This window comes from Strongylocentrotus purpuratus, unplaced genomic scaffold (assembly GCF_000002235.5).
Source record: "Strongylocentrotus purpuratus isolate Spur 01 unplaced genomic scaffold, Spur_5.0 spur5_scaffold_2, whole genome shotgun sequence".
Lineage (NCBI taxonomy): Eukaryota > Metazoa > Echinodermata > Echinoidea > Camarodonta > Strongylocentrotidae > Strongylocentrotus > Strongylocentrotus purpuratus.
The window spans coordinates 28589315-28608069 of NW_022145605.1; the positions used below are offsets into that span (position 1 = coordinate 28589315).

Here is an 18755-nt window from a genome sequence, read left to right on the forward strand (position 1 = left end):
ATTCATCTAAATGCGAAACGAAGGACATAATTATCGGAATATGATTTCTACAGGCGATACGATAGTGTATTGACATCGCTCTTACGTTGACTTCTCGAAAGCCTTTGTGATCTTGTTTAATAGTGATAATTACCTGTGCAGGTATGACGTAGTCTGAGACGTCCCACACTCTGGTGTATCTTTCTGGGAAGGGTGTTCTGAGGTCGGAAGAATTGGATATGTTTGTGTAGGCAACCCCTTTTAGCTTTGAAGTCGCCGAGCCCTCTACGTTGTCTGTGCTCTGATACCCCTTTTGCCAGAAAATGACGTACCTAATGGAAAAATGAAAAGCAAATAAGAATATATTTATTACAACATTTTAAAGTCATTATCGCAATAAATAGATGTACTAATTGATGTATTCGATTGGGTAGCAATTTGTTGCACGTGACTACTAAACTTTTTTTGAACATGGTACAAATTAAATGTATTCAAATTTCTGTTGGTGAATAATTAACACTTGACTAATGTTAATGGAGATGTGGTGAAGCTCATAGGATTTGCATTTCAGCACGGCTCTGATGTCCTTTGGAAAGAAGAAAAAATCGATCTACGTGTTCCACTCTTGGACGAAGTAAAGAGGAGTTCCGTGAACGTTGTGATCATCATAATCGTTTGCCAACGTAATGCAGGGTTAACATTATGTATGGAAATACCACGCGGCATATCATGAGCTATGTATAGGAAGTAATTATCAAATATGATTACAAAATATGATTACAATGATATATTTCATTCTATCCAATGAAATTCTGTTATACATGTTGTATACATCCAGAGATGCTATCCATGTCCATTACATTTTACACAGTTTCAAACATCTAAATGTGTTCTATCAACATTTACCATAGTCCTACATTTGAGTACCAATTGCCTAAAACTTTTGACGACATCATATTTCAAGATAACACTTGAGGAAAATATCAAAATTCTTTTCCATCACACATACATCCAATCCCTTAATTGTTTTTGTATCTTAAATGAGAGGGGCTGACACTGAAAAGCCATTTTCACACTCTCAGGAGCAGGCATCAACACGGATGATTGCCAGCCAAGGAGTCATCGTAATCACCTCTTCGGAAGAAAGGAAAAGATGAAATTAAAGTGAAGCATAGGTAGCGAACTAATGAGGTCAACATCGATTACGCTCTGATAATCCTGCACCGTGTCCAGTGTCCAGTGACCCTACTGACAAGGCCTTATACTGGTTGAATTAATGCCGGGAAAGAATTATACTTGTTAGAGTAAATACCCCTGGAGAGGAATCACCTGCTCATACGATGCACTCCCACGGATCGAATTTTTGACCGGGACAGGAATTGGTAGGTCTACCTGATACTGATTCAGACATGAAATACATCTTTGTGCAGTTTTTACCAGATAGATGTAGATTATGTAATAATTTTTTGTTTAAAGATCTTTGGCAAATATTAATCTCTTTTCTTCAGAGAGGGACAATTGACAAACGCAAACAACATTGGTGACTCTTTCAGAAATACATGTACAGTTGTGAGAAAAAAAATGAGAGCATAATAATACGTATGTCTGTCAAAGTTCCCAATCGCTGTCCTCCCTCTTTGAATTTCAATTTGAATATACATATATATATATATATATCACTTTCGAATCGATGTAGGCGTATTACAATGCAACTGTGATGTTTTTATTGTAAATGTTGCAATAAAAAGTTAATATCAACGTTATTATTTTGATCATTATTATTATTGATAGTAATATAATTATTATCATTATTATCGAGAATGCCTCTTGTGCAACGAGCATTATTTGATACAAAATGGTACTTCCTCTGCTGTTGATGTTGGAAATATTATAATCTGTGTCAAACCCATGATTAAATAATGAACGAGCAGTGACCCCGAACCTCATAACGCCAACACACGTGTAATACATGTATGGGGTTAACGTGCTACTTTGCCCACCGTGTAATAAGATCTTAATTACTTGTCAAATACGGTACCAATCCCATGGGAGAGTGATTCATGGACAGACATGGCAACAGTCGGGGGACCAACATCATTTGTTCCTTCGGCCAACATCGTCTGCCCCCATTCCCCTCCTCTTAAAGGGAGGTGGTCGTCTGTTTCCAGGTACAGTAAAGGTCATAATTTGCTGACACCATAACTTGGAAGTCCCATCAAGATATACCACCTCCAAGTCTCTCGGAGAGTCTTTGGGTGAGGGAAATGTAAGATACAGACTCTTCCATTTGGGGTGATTGATGGAAAATGCAGAATATTACATAAGGTCTGTTGGTCAACAAATTGAAGGCTAATCCTGATGACTGACAAATCCTCTTATCAGGGAAAACCCGAATTATGTCAAATTCCCTCGTGAGAGCCCACTTCTAAGTGTCTTTAAAAACATACAGCGGATGTTTAATGAGCATAATATACTTACTTATTATAAGTCAATCATTCTGAAAAAGGAGGTTTCTTACATTAGAATTCTACTGGGGAAAGATGGAGGGACGCGTAGCGTGAGTTTAGTCACTGAAGAAGCGATGTCGGGGGGGGGGGGGGGATGTGGAAGGGGGTTAAAGAGAAGGTTGAGTTCTGGGAAGAGGTGAACAATAATTTGTGAACTTTATCATTCTTATTATGCAAGTGTGGAAGAACATCAGATAAGACATGTTCCCTGAAAAGCATGGCTCTTCAAATGCCTTCATATTCTAAATATGTCATGTTCATCGTAAAACTTGGGGGGGGGGGCAGGTTTTTTACGCCACGTGTTCGTGTAGTCCCATATACGTCTATCTGTGTACAGTGTTTGTTACTTTACCTAGATTGGCCAAATTTCTTATCATTTTGATGATTCCAGAACCTTGCAATACACACAAATTCTTATATGCTAGATGATCAACCTGTTCTGGTCGATTCCACACCGTTCCTTTCACAATGCAATCGCATGACCAGAACTCAACTTCATCTTTAACTTTCTTTCTCGGTTAATGAATAAATCTAATGAGTAAATATGGTAAAAAAACATCGAGTTGGGATAGTGTGGGAAGGGAACGTGTCTATTTTATTATCAAGTTACCTTATCCACCCTCTCTCTCTCTCTCTCTCTCTCTCTCTCTTTCTCTATGCCATTCTCATAGATTCTTGTTTTTCAGCATTTTTATTTGGGCCACGTGCCCTCTCGTATCTACGCCACTTGGAGGATATTTGCCCCTGATGTTCACAGCATTAACTGTATCTCCTACGAAGCATTTGCTTCAGACTATTTTCATTTTGTTCCTCCCCCCATCATTTCTCGAAATGAATTGACACTCCAGAATCGCTTCCCACCCCAAAGAATCACAATAACTCATATTGAGAGTTTTATGGCATGGTGCCTCACCATTTCACCAGTCACCACAACGGTTCATGAACAGGTATTACTCATTACAACAACTTGGAAATGTGTTGATAATGATTAGTGAAATTTTTCTCCTTTCAATGTACACTGTAAATTCATACACTGCAATAGAAAAAAAATACTAAGTAGAATCAATCGGAAAGTGTAGATCATGTAAAAAGTTTATACATGTAAGGATTAATTGGACAAGAAGTGGTGTAGGAATATTCCTGAAAGTTGATTAAAAATGGTCTCATAGGTAACTCGACCGACCTTTCTATTATTGGACGTTGAACTTATCTCGTCAGCTTCTTAGACACCTTCTATCTTCAGAATGACGTCTTCTATGATCAAAGTCATTCACGAGCTCATCCTGACATTTCCAAAGTGACAAGATGAGGTCGAATCAATATGAAATATTGAACGTGAGTTGTCTTAATTATTGATAAATTAGATAGGGTCGGCGGCTAGACGAGAACTTACAGTGCGGGCTTTTTCTTCCAAGACAGCACCGCTGACGTAACACAACAAATCAAATATTCACTTGGAGACGAGATCCAGCATCTCAAGACACCTGTAAACTTGGTGTTTGATGTTTGCTGAAGGGTTCGATGACAACCAAAAGTCGTAATGGACTCGCTTTGGGGTGTTTTACGATAGGCCGAGGAGTAGTTGACAGAAGGTAGACAACATCGATCCGACGACGTGCCTTTCGACTTAGATTCAAGTTAGTTTAACCGCATTCTTGGCGTATTTCTGGACGGCCCTAGACAGTCCTTTGGTGGAATAACAAACCATTGTTAGGAGCGTCTTCCGCGAATGAGGTTTCGCAAAATGTATTCAAAGAAAACACCCGCAGACAGGACAGAATATGAAATTAGCTTGGAATGTGGATGATATCTCATCCATTCCCATCACTAGACAGTAGTTTATACACCGCATTACCGTTATAGAAATAATTGTGACATTTTATTGTGCCATGCTCTAAATAAAATGCATTCGCTTCACGAGGAAATGTTTAAATAAGAAATCCGTAGAATTGTGGATTTACCAAATATATTCAATTCGATTTTTTAGTTCTCTCTTAATCGACATCACTCTGTTTTTTGTTTTACTCTGCTCATCTCTGTTTATTTGCCTAATTTCCCCCGTTTCATTCCCTGCGGGTTTTGTCATCATTCTAAACTACTCTTTAGTATGTAAAGCCCATTTTCCTACATTTCGTCAAAACCGTGGATTATTCTTTGCACAATGATGCACGATTAAATCTCCCACTCCCTCTCTTTCAAATAGCGCGTCGCCTCCGTTTCGCTTTAGACTTGCAGAGACACATTGGCTGATAACGAGACCCATGGCGATCATGAAAGACACAAGTACCATCCAAACGCTGATTTAAACCCTAACAACTGTCTAGTCATTAATAATGTTTCTTTATTGCTCTAATAACTGTTTTTTTTTTTTTTAATCTCTGAACGAGCAACAATCGTGGATTCGGAATAATTGATACACGGTTGAATTGAAAACAAATAATTCAGCACGTAAGAGTCGCAATGGGGTCGAGATGCGTTGGCTCGTTACAATATGTTGCTTGGTCAGACTCAGAGCAACTATGGTCTTTCAGGGCGGCGCAGTTAGCGTGAAAGATATTGAAGTGGCGTCTATTGTGTATATTTGTGTATCATCACGTGAACTTTGACGTCTTTGCTTGTAAAAACCAATGTGTCTTTCCCTTTTCTTCTTTTAAATATAAATTAACCAAATGATGAGTTTATACATAATGATTGTTAGGTATGATTAACATACTTTCCGGTACATCTCTTTTTATTTTAGTGTAAATCACTCGATTATGATGCCCCTTCCATTCCCGTATTTCTTTCCATGACGATTTTTGTAATGATCCTATTTTCTCCCTCTCGCTTCTTTCTTTCTCTCTCTCTCTCTCTCTCTCTCTCTCTCTCTCTCTCTCAGTGTGTTTTGTTTGGTTCCTTTGCCTGTCACTAAATGTGAGAACCTTAAATCCCTTAGATCAGTCGTCCATGAATAACATCACGTTCGTCAAAATATTAAAATACCACTGTTTACCATTTTACTTTGGAATTTTGTATTCTTTGTACACATGATAAGGTCAAATACACGATTTATTAACAAGCGAATGAGCATAACATTGTGGCGGGACTTGTCCAGAAGCTTAAATCTTCATACCTCCTATCTTTACCTCTAATGGGTAAATGGGGGTGTGATCCTAATCCAATAGCAAGGAAAGTCGGCCAGTTTACAAGAAATTAAAAACGATTGATTAAGCATTTTTTGGTTTCATCCTCTTAAATTTTGTAAAATGAGATCAGATATTGATAGGAAGGATTTCCATCTTTGGAATACCCGATGGGTGCATAAATCGTCACCAAGGACGCAGAATTTAGCTCACTGATTTCAAACTTTTAAATTCTCCCATAATAGTCACACCATTGTCCCACGTATTCAATCTTGAGTGTTGTATTACTGATGTGCAATGAAGGTGACATTCGTAGAAAAGTAGCACGAAGCGTATGATTGGCAAACATTTAACATGATTTAAAGGAGTGAACATCGGATGAATGCACACATGTAGCATTTTTGTTATGTCTCAATCACTGATCAAGCCAATCGTGAAAGTGACGATGTCTTTTATGATGTAAGATGTACGGTTGAGATTGTACTTTGATAAGAGAAGAACGATCCGTTTCAACGAAACCCTAGTCAGAACCGATCTCGAAGATACGACTCTATCCTTATCTGAAACCAAATGAAAGCTATAAATTAAAGACGCATTCGGTGATTGTAATCAAACATGATTTGGATTCTTATGGGGTGTAAAGACATACTGCTTGACATTTAAAACTGGACAGAAAATATGGTCTTATTCCACTGTCCAATCATGTCGGATGTCAGGACATTATCTTTGTACCGTAAAGCATGTCAAGGAAATGCACAATGTAAGGACAGCGAACAAGATTAAGATTATACGTGATGAGAAACGCGTCTTATTTATATACCGAGCTAGATGTCACGCTTCTGTCATTAGTATCCTAAATATTCCATAACGTAGGAGCAACGAACAAGACCCAAATTCCATGTGACTACATTCGCGTCTCACTTTACTGTCCAGATATGCAGAATATGGAGACAGTATGTTATGCATGCCAAGATACACCACAACATAGGAACGTCGAACACGAACATTGTCAAAAGCATGATTAAAGATAAACTCCAGTTCTGGTAAAAAAAAAGAAAATTAATTCTCACAGAATCAAACGAAACTTACACTGAATGTTCAAGATTACAAATAAATGACATTTGCCAAACAATTTTGGAAGAAAATGTATACTGGCTGAGTAATGAGCATAGAAAGACAAGGAAATCAAGGTAGTACTAGCCCCGACACCAAGTGTGTTGTCCCATATGTAGCTTCCTGTGTACAGTGCTTGTTACTTTACCAAGACTCGGTCAAATTTATTATGATTTTGAGGACGCCAGAACCTTGCAGTGCTCACCAATACTTACATGCTACATGATCAACTGTTTCTGATCCATTTCACACCTTTTCTTTGACAATGCAATCGCATTACCAGAACTGGAGTTTATCTTTAAGATGCTTTAAAGAAGAAAAAAATCTGCATTATACCCGTCTCCTCTCTTGAGACAGAAAGCTCCAAACAAGCGTCAAGAAAATGTCTCGCGTTTTGACCACTTTTTGTCCTTCCCCTCCCCTCTTCATCTCTCTCTCTCTTCCTCTCTCTCTCTCTCTCTCTTGTTTTCTCACTTTCACTCTTTCGTCCAGACTTCATAAACTTCCTCAAATCGATGCCGATTAATAACGCTTGGCTTGCCTCAGGAACAGCTTAACATGATAATCTGTCTTTCAAGTCGCAAGATTATAGCCCCAATTAGGATGCAGTCCAATGCTCGCGTATGTCTTCCGAGCTAACTGACTGCGGTCTAAGGGAGTTAGGAGAAATATGAGCCACTCGAAGAAGGGGTGCTATCTTCTCCTGATTTGTACAGAATCATGATACAAAACTAAGCTATGTGAGGATACACATATTTCTATACTGTGTGGATTGCCCGGTACAGAAGGGGTTGTACACCATTCAGAGGGATAGTGTGGGCGTGTAGAGGTGCGTGTATATATATATTATATATGTATATGTATGTGTGCGTGTGTGTGTTTGCGGGAGTGGTAGATCAAGTGTCGAAAATGTAAAGTACAATATTCATGCCCCTGCTACCCGAGTGTTACTCACAAGATAAACTTATTTATTCACACACAAAACTTTAATTGTAGACAGTCAACATTATTTGTTATAAATTGGTTGGTATGCAATATCTAGAAACTCATTTGTAGGGTCCCTCGTAAGCATCCACGAGAGTCAAATACATGATTGTATATTTACGCCTATACGTTTTAAAAATACGTTTTGATATTGGCTAATTTCACTAGTGTATGTAATACCCCTCCCTCTCCGCTTCAATGAATTTGAACTGAATTGAATGCAATTTACTAAATCTGAATGCAATCTTATTGCAATTAGGATTGTAATAGGGGACCTACACAAGATCAGGACTGGTTAAAAATAACCGAAAGCGTCAATGTTACATTCCAATGCAAATCATACCAATCAGCATCCTCATCCCCATAAACAGGTCCCATGGGCAATTATGTACCCATTACTAGAGCTTTAGAAGAAACCGACTTATCCGTTATACATGGAGGGAAGCCTTCTGATATAGTCAGTGGAGTCAGTGAAAAACGAATTTGAAATCAAATGAAGTGGAAGACTTCAATCACTTTCGATATCCTTGTATTTTCCCCTGTTTATTTGACATTTCGACGTTACGTCCGTCACTGTTTGATGAAGCATATCAGAAAGGACATTAATGGTGGTCTATCAATCGACTACGCTTCGAATCATTAAGTATTTCAAGCTTCAGAGAGTCACAAGGACAGAGCAGGAGAGGGGGAAAAGGTGCGCGAGGATTCGCGAGGGTGCAGGAGGGTGCGCGCAGGGTTGGCGAGGGATCGCGAGTGTGCGCGAGTGTGTGCGAGGGCGGCTTTCATCCATCATATTTGTATAATGGAATATTCCGCTGTTTGCACCAAACTGAGTGATTCAATTTCACAGCAACTCAAGTGGTATTAATTATTCTAGATTTTGTTCGGAAAAGGATAATTTGAGGTTAAAAGAGAAGGAATTGTTGAGCGCCAGGAGTGTCAAGTCTGAGAGACAAGTGTGCTATACAAGAACCCACTAGTATTGTTCTTATTAAATTGTGATAGAAAGACTTCACCGGGAATTTTTTTACAAAGCAGTGATCTTTGAAAAGGGGTACTGGTTTTGAGAAGGTCCGGTTATGCGCAAGGCATGCGTCATACTAGCACTGCATTATTATCTAGTCTCTCCGTATATTAAAGTAGTATAATGTTGAACTATCGAAGAATCTAATAACACTGTTTGAAGCCAGATCGAATTCGACAGCGATTGAAAATAAACAGTAATGTTCCCTTATTGCAATTCAATCATTCTTTGATATTAAAACATTCCAAGATTTAATGTCTTGCATTTCAAAATTGATAGAAGTACCTGAATAGCAGTATCTGTCATGGAAATTGCAAGTCTCTAGAAATGGTCATTTATAACCAAAGGCAAGCAAGCTATGCAAACCTTTGTAAATTAGAAGAGTAATTGCTAATATTAGATAAGAAAAAAGAGGTGCTAATTGCATCGAAAAACGATAGAAATGAAGACATGTTAGTACCTCCAGCCTATTGCATCGAAATGGGGTATCTTTTCAATTAAAATTTAGCTGGAAGATAGAAGGCTCATTATGTGTTACTAATGGAACTCCCCAATGATTATGAGCCCAGTGAGGTGTGGATGATGGGGGCGATGAGGCTTGTTCAATGTTGTAACATTGAGTACACACGGTCTACTGCGCAACATCTGATGTGCTATACTGTCAGATGGGAATATGTCTCACATCGTCCAAAATTGAAATCTACTCCCGCGTTTGGAAGAAAGTATGGAGTTACTTCTACAAAGTTAATTCATATTTGTGTCATTATTTGGGAGTACACATATACAGTGTGAGTCAAAAAAAAGTTTACACCTAGAAAATTGCTAATTATTTAAAAAATCATATATGAACATTAAACTGTTATATGTCTTATGAAAGAGTGTTTTATCCCAAATCATTTGGTACCATTTTGTGTGGTATGTGTTCACGCTTTAATGAACAGGAGACATTGTTTGCGAGAGTGCAAAAATCGACTTGCGCCAAAGTTGCCTATGTGATGTTCGAATAAAACAATTGGGATTTGGGTAATAATTCGGTCTTTGCTGATCCAAATAACACCCCTAACAAGATTAATCATGCCACACATATCAAATATCGAATATCAAATATCAACGAACATTTGTGCACGTGTGTGTGGGTGTGTGTGACTTTACCCTTTGCCCTTTGCAAAAAACATATGCAATTGCATTTCATTTGATACATTCAATCCATTCTCTCACTCCGCTAATCCCAACATAATACATACTGTAGGCATCACTTTGGCGCAAGTCGATTTTTGCACTCTCGCAAACAATGCCACCTGTTCATCCAAGCGTGAACACATACCACACAAAAATGGTACCAAATGATTTGGGATAAAACACTCTTTCATAAGATGTATAATAATTTACTGTTCATAGATGATTTTAAAAATAATTAGCAATTTTCTAGGTGTAAACTTATTTTTGACTCACACGGTATAGTGGAAAATAATTTTTTTAAACCAATGGTCATAATATACATCATAACATGATAGTAGAAGACTATGGAGTGTAGCATTTGGTGCGCCCCTTGATAATTTAAGACCTAATCCTTTTCCCTGTTGTACCTTACCGTTTGTATGATTATATACCTTCTGTCTTCATGCTTTCCGACCCCCCAAATCTAATTTATTATGACATCGTATAATAGAACACACATCTTAGGTGTATACAGACATTGAATGAAGTAGGTTCACCCCATGTTTCTCATCAACACCCACCACATCACACAATGGTTAAACAACATGTTATACACATAATACTCCGTGGCCATTTAAACAAATTCAACCTGACCCCTGAACCCAGATAAAAACACAAATGCAATCTAGAGCTATAACCGAATGTCTTTGGCGAGTAAAGTTTTGGGAAAAATGGTTGGACCATCCACAATCCGACATAAGCCCAAACGCAACTCAAAGCTTTCACCGAATGTCTTCGACAAAATAAAACCGGGAGAAAATGTCGAATCATCCGCACGGTAATACGATGAGGTAAAAGTTGGAAAATCACATATCTGGAGATGATCCATTGTGACGTAACACTCATCAGTGATTCAACATAAATCTGAAAAGCGCATGGCAATGTGTCAATAACCGAGAATCGCGGCCATGGGAAAATGTTGGTGCACATAGGTGTCGCTATTTTTCTAGTCCCTGAAACTTATGTATGAATACTTCGGTTAACGTTGACGTAGAGTAACCTTGTCCATTAGATCTGGGATCGGTCGATTCCAGTTAATTTTCCTTCAAAATGTCCATTAAAACATCAGAGGTACAGTTCAGTAGATAACGCGAGTGATGATGGGGATTATAAGATCATGTATGCTATGTTGCCGACGCCTGATAATGGTGTCATCGAGGTTACATACTCATGACTAAAATCTACCGTGTATGTGGCGGGTTCTTTTTGAAAATCTTTCTTTATCTGACGTTTCTAGTTTTTGAAAGTTACTTCTTGGTATAACTTGATAACAATGCAGCAGTAGTATGGTTAATTGTAGTTAATAATTTGCATATGATTTTCTTTATCATCGAGAATAAGAAGTAAATGTCATTATTTGACACGCTGACTAATAACGTTGAGTTTGGGACACATTTTAGAGAAAGCGCTTCGAGCTCACGCAGAGGCTGATTTTCGTGCTTTACAAGAAACCATCATCATCAATATACAATATATATATATATTTTTTTCTTCAAATATATTTGAGTTGGGTTTGTCTAAAGAGTTTTTAGTACATTTGCTTATTATTAATATAGGTTCTATAACGCATTTTATACAACACCTACGTGGATCCTTGTCATTTGATTGGAGGATTGTTGGTCACATGATATTCAATAGATGTTATATTGCACGGTCGTGCATTTTTGGTTATATGCGCTGTGCATTTTTGGTTGTATGCAGAATGCGAACCTCTATGCCGTGCGCGCGCGTATCCCTGCGTGTATCTGACGAGAAGGCTTGACTCCAACTTTAATTTATCTATAATATGAGGAGTAAAGCATAATTTGTTGATTAACGTTCTAGTATTAGATCTTCTTCGATGTTGTATAAAACAAATAATGAATGTTTTTCATTCGTTCAATGGTGCGAATATTTTTATTCGTTGAAAGATTAACGTTAATTCTATTCAACTCGGCTGACGCCTCGTTGAATAGAATGTTAATCTTTCAACTCATGAAAATATTCGCACTATTGAACTCAAAACCATTCATTATTTGTATAATATTTAAAATACTTATATGTTTAATTTGCAGTTCGTATATTTTGTATGTATGCGAAGTGTGAATGTGCTGAACACCAGCCTTTGTATGAATCATAAAACATGAATTTAAAAAAAACATACATACAAAACTACAAATAAAAAAAACGCTTCTCGATACTCGTGATACTTTTCGGATTTATAACTGAAGTTCATAGCATACTATGAAGGCTATAAAACAAACTAAATGTCATATACAATGTATTGTATTGCTTAGACAACCTCGCACCACCCCTCTTGTCTAAGAAGTATGTGGGTAAAAGACTTTAAAAAGGAACATTGCGCTGAACCGACAGTCTTGTCAACTTCTGTTTAAATTCGCCCGAATGAAGACCAGTCGAATGTGAGATTTTGAATATATTCAGCGAGAGAACTATATATATAATCCTGATAGTCTAATGGTATTACTTGAGGCTATTATTTGTATCTCGCTTTCAAAGACTTTTGCTTTGACGTCATTGCTGACATTTTTCGTTTTCATTCAACCCTGGATTTATCCCCCCCAAAAATTATTAAAAATGCATTATCTTTATTTTAAAGCTATCTTTAACCCGTGCAATGCAGAAAGCAATTAATTTTGTTTTTCCTGAGATAATACACCATTTTTTTGGTTGTGTGCGCCATTTTAAACAAAGCCAATGACCTAGAGGTCATGTATTTATGCGTAAATTAAGGTTGCGCCTATGCAAATTATGATGATATCACTGCCTACGCGCAGCGTTTTGCGCGCACATCATCATTTGCATGGGCGCAATCTTAATTTACGCATAAATACCACTGACCTCAGGTCATTGGCTTTGTTTCAAGGCCAATGATCCGAGGTCAACTGTCTGCGCATGCGCACTGATACAACCGTAAACTGGTGTATTCATCGAGATGCAAACAGCTATAATGTCAAGGATGTATCACAAAATTTCTGTTTGCATAAGCAAAACAATGGTTGACGAGCTTATAACCTGCCTGTAAAAGATATTCTCCATGGCAGTAATTGAAATTCCAACAAGAGTTAATCCCATACTCAACGTGCAACTCAAATACATCGCCTCGGGTTGGATGACAATTGATTCAAAAAAATTACGCAGCGCGACACGTCACTTGAGATATCAATGTCGTGCACAGCAGATGTAGCAAATATTAGTCAAGTATTCTTGCTTGTTCTATTTTCAATTTAAACATCATTTGTTTAAAATGTGTTTAGAATGTTGATACAGCTGTTAAAATGGCAGCTAAGAAATCAAATAACTCATTAATGATTTCCTTGCTAATTTAAAGCGAAATGTGGTTTGTAAAGGGGATAATAATTGAGAGCTTTCTCCCTCTTTATGTATTCGATTAGAGAAAAATGAAAATAGAAATGTCCCCGGTAAAGTAGTGTTGTACAAAACGCCCTCATATTCGAAGATTGACTATCTTTAGTTGAAAAGTTTAACCAAAACATTCGAAAGTAGTCCCTTTTATTCCATTCCTGTGAGCATTTCATGGGATCTCCATTATAATCTATTCAAACTTCACAGTATACATCATTTTTCTTGTAGTACATAGTTCATCTGTCCCGACTACGTTTAGACATGTTCTTTTACAGTGTTATCATAATTATGGTCAGTACGCAACCATATTGATAAAAGGCCTTACAAGTGCATGTTACGTAAGCCTTTTCCGCCACTTTCATCTATTCGTCCCAATGCTGAAATTTAACATCCTTGTGTAGGAGTATGGGAGATGAGGTATGTTCAACTTGCTAAGCGGCAAGAGCAGTTAATGAATGAGGGGGAACTCTCATGGAATGACAAGAAGAAACGTAGCTTATCATATTTGTTCTCCAAAGGGTTTGTATCCAATTAAAAGGATGTAGGTTTAAGGTTGGTTCATACGTAATAAATGCATTTGGAGCTTTGTAGTGCAGCTAGAAACATGGATATGCTTAAACAAAACCAGTGATACCGAAAGGTTCTTCACCGCCTCCTCTTTGAGAAAGAGAGAGAGAAGGAAGGATATGTCACCATATTGCGATTGGCAACTTGAATTTTCACTCCAAACAAAGTGATCTCTAATGTTACTTTCCTACCAAGATTGAGAGTGGACGAGTGGAAGCCAACCTTTTAGGAGCGATGTTAGGAATCATCTCCATAAGAGTAGAATTCATTCCAATGGAATGGTTGAATCACTCTTTTCCGATTGGAATCCACTATTTTGAACGTGGGATTCCACTAACTCTCCCACTGAGTGGATTTACACTCATGTGCGTTTTTAGAGGACCTCGTCCTATACTTTCTGGTAAATGAGTTATAGACAGCTAACCGAATATTCAGATCAGTTGATTTGCATCTAACATGTTCAATGTATTTTACGAGTCCGCCTATTGCGACATAACGACAAATGTGTATACATTTTACTGCAACGACAATTTTTTTTTAAATCGCAGCAAAAACGCTTTTATAACATCACATATGGTGCTTTATGAAGATCTGTGTGACTATTTCTTCGCTTTCCAAGCGTAAAGTAAAAAAAAAAACAGTATTTCACTGTGCTTTGTTAACTTGCTATCTAACATGAATGAAATAAATAAGAAGAATTACTTTGAAGGCTAAGTTGCTGATACTGTAAATTGGCTTTAAATATAAAGTTGAGTTCTTGTCATGCGATTGCATTGTGAAAGAAACGGTGTGGAATCGATCAGAAAAGGTTGATCATCTCGTATATAAGTATGTGTGTTAATGGCAAAGTTCTAGAATCATCAAAATGATAAGAAATTTGGCCAAGTCTTGGTAAAGTCACAAGCACTGTACACAAAAGGATGTATATGGGACTACACGAACACGTGGCGTAAAAATACGTCCCGATTTTTACGATGTTACATGCCATATTTAGAATATGAAGGCATTTGAAGAGCCATACTTTTCAGGGAACATGTTTTATTTGATGTTCTTCCACCCTTGCATAATAAGAATGATAACGCTCACACATTATTTGTCACCTCTTCCCAGAACTCAACCTTCTCTTTAAGAAGCGGACCATTGCATCACATGGACTGCTAAGTGTCAATAATTCCCAGGATAATACACCTCTACATCCTACCTGTAATGGAATTAAAGGGCCTCATTATTACCTCTATTCTTTCTTCATGTAATCCTATTGCAGGAAGGTGGTCTTTCCTTTCCTGCTAAGGCCGCCAAACCAAATGAGCCATTTGCCTGGCCGTAATTGAAATTGAAGTAGGCTGATGTATTTAGACAGTGGATTGTCTTAGCCAACTCGCCCAGCAATGCTTGTGCTCATTAAAATGTACTTGACTTGCATGCATGTAGCGGATGGTGTTTGCTTGGACGGAATAGGTGATCAGGTTTGTGGTCATACGTAATATCAAAGAGTAGAGTAATGGTATTATAAATAATTTTGGCCTTACTTTTTAATACTACAGATAGACACTTCTGTAAAAAAGAAGAAAAAAAAGAGAAGAAAACAGATAATAAATATCAAGTAGACCTAAATGAGTTGATGAATAAATAAATAAAACAATACACACGGCAAAATAATATATATATGAATGCATTTCATTTCAAACATGCCTCGCTTATACCAATCAAGTGATGAAACATAGAATTTGGTGAAAAATCTTATTTTTTATTTAGGGTAAAGTACGATTCGTACAACAAACACAATTAAATCCTAATAGCAAGGTTAAACCACGTCTTTTAGAAGTAAATCTAAACAGAAATCGTTCATATAATTTGATTTCCCTCCTTAGAGCACGATTCGACAATCACAAGACGAATGCGATCTTATTTTCATTAAAACCGGAGCCAAGGAAAGCCTGGAATCACGTCATTGTTTACATATAATGTCAAACATGAACGTCAGTTTCATCGATAAAGAGCACATTTGTCTTCGCGTTAACAGACATTGCAAATGAAATGATGACGAAAAAGAGCGACAGCATTTATGCGAACTGGCTGATAACATTTTAACAACATTCATGTTGTAATCTCGTAGAAAAGAAGCCACCCGTGTTATATATCTTAATCTCTATCTCAACGTGATGTTCGATAAAGTGGAAAATAGATTAAACTTGAAACTCGAAACTTGAAGCTAATTGCATGGGACATAGCCAGTACATCCTGCCACCATCTGAACAAACTACCCCTAATTATCCCAACTGGACTGCTAGCTCGAGAATGCTAAATTAATAAGAAATGAGTTTTGCCTCACTGCCGTTATTATTATAGGTCGCATGTACTCAGCGTCTTTATCTATGCCATTGCCTATATAAGCCATAGTCTATGTTCATCAAACTCCTTAGGATGATGCAAGATGGAGGTGAATATTTATATATCTTTAATCATTTCATACGAGTATTTTTAACTAAGACCTTGATTTTACTGAGATTTTGCTTTTCATATCCATTAAGGTTGTTAAAACAATTTGAACATTATTAAGAAGGTTAGGATTAGAGTAAGAATTCTGTACTTGTTCATGTACCGTCATTAATTGATCATGAGTATACATTAGATGATCAAGATAATACATGCATATTTCTTTTTGAAGACCAATTAGATATAAAGAAAAAGAATGGTAACGAACATGAATAACAGTATTATTAACATGCGATCAAAATTTTTCTTAGAAAAATTCAACTTATAAAGGTAATTTCAGTATTATTTCCCATCACCTTTTGAAATGTGAGACTTTATCTTGACGCATCACGTAATCAGTAACATGATTTTTATGGGATAAACAAAGTGGTATTCAAATAGCTCCTGAATTGATTCCCGGTCATTTCTTTTATCAAAATCTGTAGAAGATTTAGCAACATATTATGGGAGTTTTTGACCAAGAGGGAAATCAAAGACCAGATATTAACAATCCGTATTCACTATCCGTACAACATTGAACTGATTAAGCTTTTGCAGTGCATACAAAAAAGGCTTGTGATATTCTAAGATAGATAACTTTTTAGATATCTTGACGATTACTCATGTCTGCTGATCAGACTATCATTCATCTCATGCCAATGGAACGCTCTAAGCAAAAGAAGAGTTAATTTTGTGTCTCGATGCTATCAGCAGTTTCTTTCGCCATGGAATAGACTTTGTAGAACCAAGTTTATTTTGAATGTTTATTTTAAATTCGTTGGAATATTTTGTAGAAAATAGTCCATTTTATCATTCGGAGTATCATATGTCTTCTGCCTTCAGGTTTCCATGGTTCGGGGATTAGGAGTAAACGCTAAATTCATCTCAGTAAGGCTGACAAATCAATATGCAAGTTAGACACGTCCTGCTTTCCTTGGGTGAAGTATTTATGGAAAACTAAATAATAATTTAATTTAATATGTAAACATTACAATAAAGAATTAAGTAAGCTATATATGATTTGGGGGGATTTACAATCGTGTAGTGAAGTTGGCCTTGAGGTGATTTATCAAAGTATTCGCGATTGTGTTAATTGTACAAATTAAAAAATTATGCATCATAGAAATTCAAGTACGACATTGATTAATTCTATTCAAAAAGAGCATGATTTATGTCATTGGCTCAATTGACCCATTTTATTATGCAAAACATTAGTAACTTTGAATGTATGTTGTGAGTATTATTAGTGCTTTCTGGTAAAACTAAAACTATATCAGATGAAATAAAATTCTGCTTGTATAGTGCACGAGAAATGCCCTTCTATGATAGATTGAATGTGTAGGCCTACTAAATGTCTGTAAGATTTCCTTTCACTGAAAAATATCACACCTATAGTGAAAACTGTCGTGATTCTGCTCCCAACTGAATGGTACATCGTATATAGAAGAATATCGTGTTTCAATGGTGTAACTATAGGCACAGGTGCGGGCTAAGTACAGTCGATTCCCCTTCAACCGAAACGCATTATTCGTACCAATAACCCGTTAGTTAGACGACAGCAATATAACACCTGTATTCTCAACGCGAGTAAAGTTGGGGGTATAGGGAGGGGGGGGGGGGGGGGGGGGGGTTGAACCTATTTCTACATCTTAACAAAATATAATAAATGTTTCGTGCAACGTATTGTGAAGAGAATCAATATGAATTGCATTTCAAGACACTTTGCATAACTCTATATACCCGGCGATATATTTCCCTTAAAAACATGGCTATTGTAATACTGTCAGTACAAAAGTTGATATCATAACTCAATGATTAACCACAGAGTTACATGTAATGTACACTATGCATATTACTTGATTACCCTGAATTCTCGTGCAAATAGCCACAACAATGAGTAGCAGATCAAACATCATGAGAAGGTACAGAAGGAAGAGATGATCCAGGCACGTTATACACTGCAATACATGTTTTATGAAGCCTTGCTATACAATAGAGGAAGCAAGGCTTGTGATTTTGCCTCGTCTCGTCACTAAAAAAAAATGACAGTTTGTAAACATGCTTTTGTCGGGATAATTTGATTGGCTTATTAGGTGTAGTTAGTGACGAGCTGCCATTTGGAGAAAGTCAGATTGACGTAGGTGATCAATTATTGCCAAAATCAGAGCTGATATTGACATAATTAAAGACCCCTGGAGTCATATGGCGACACAATACACAATTCCTTGGCATTATTTAAATAAATGACGCCGGGCGGAGGGTGGTGACTGTGGGAAGAAGATGTGGAGGAAAGGAGGGAGGGGGTGGGGTGGGGGAGGTTAGATTTCAGGTGACAAAATGATTGGCCATGGATGCTTCACTGTTGCACTGACCTTTACCTGATTTACGGGTAGATGGTGA

The 18755-nt window shown here is 37.2% G+C and overlaps 1 protein-coding gene across 1 annotated transcript in view; it reads right to left on the bottom strand.

Moving 5' to 3' along the window:
• The window catches only part of LOC115926462 (P2X purinoceptor 4-like), an 89348-nt gene that overhangs the window by 35539 nt on the left and 35054 nt on the right, over positions 1–18755 (bottom strand). Inside the window, exon 2 of the mRNA XM_030991190.1 lies at positions 134–311. Coding sequence (XP_030847050.1) covers positions 134–311 — 178 coding nt within the window. The remainder of the gene's footprint in view (positions 1–133; positions 312–18755) is intronic.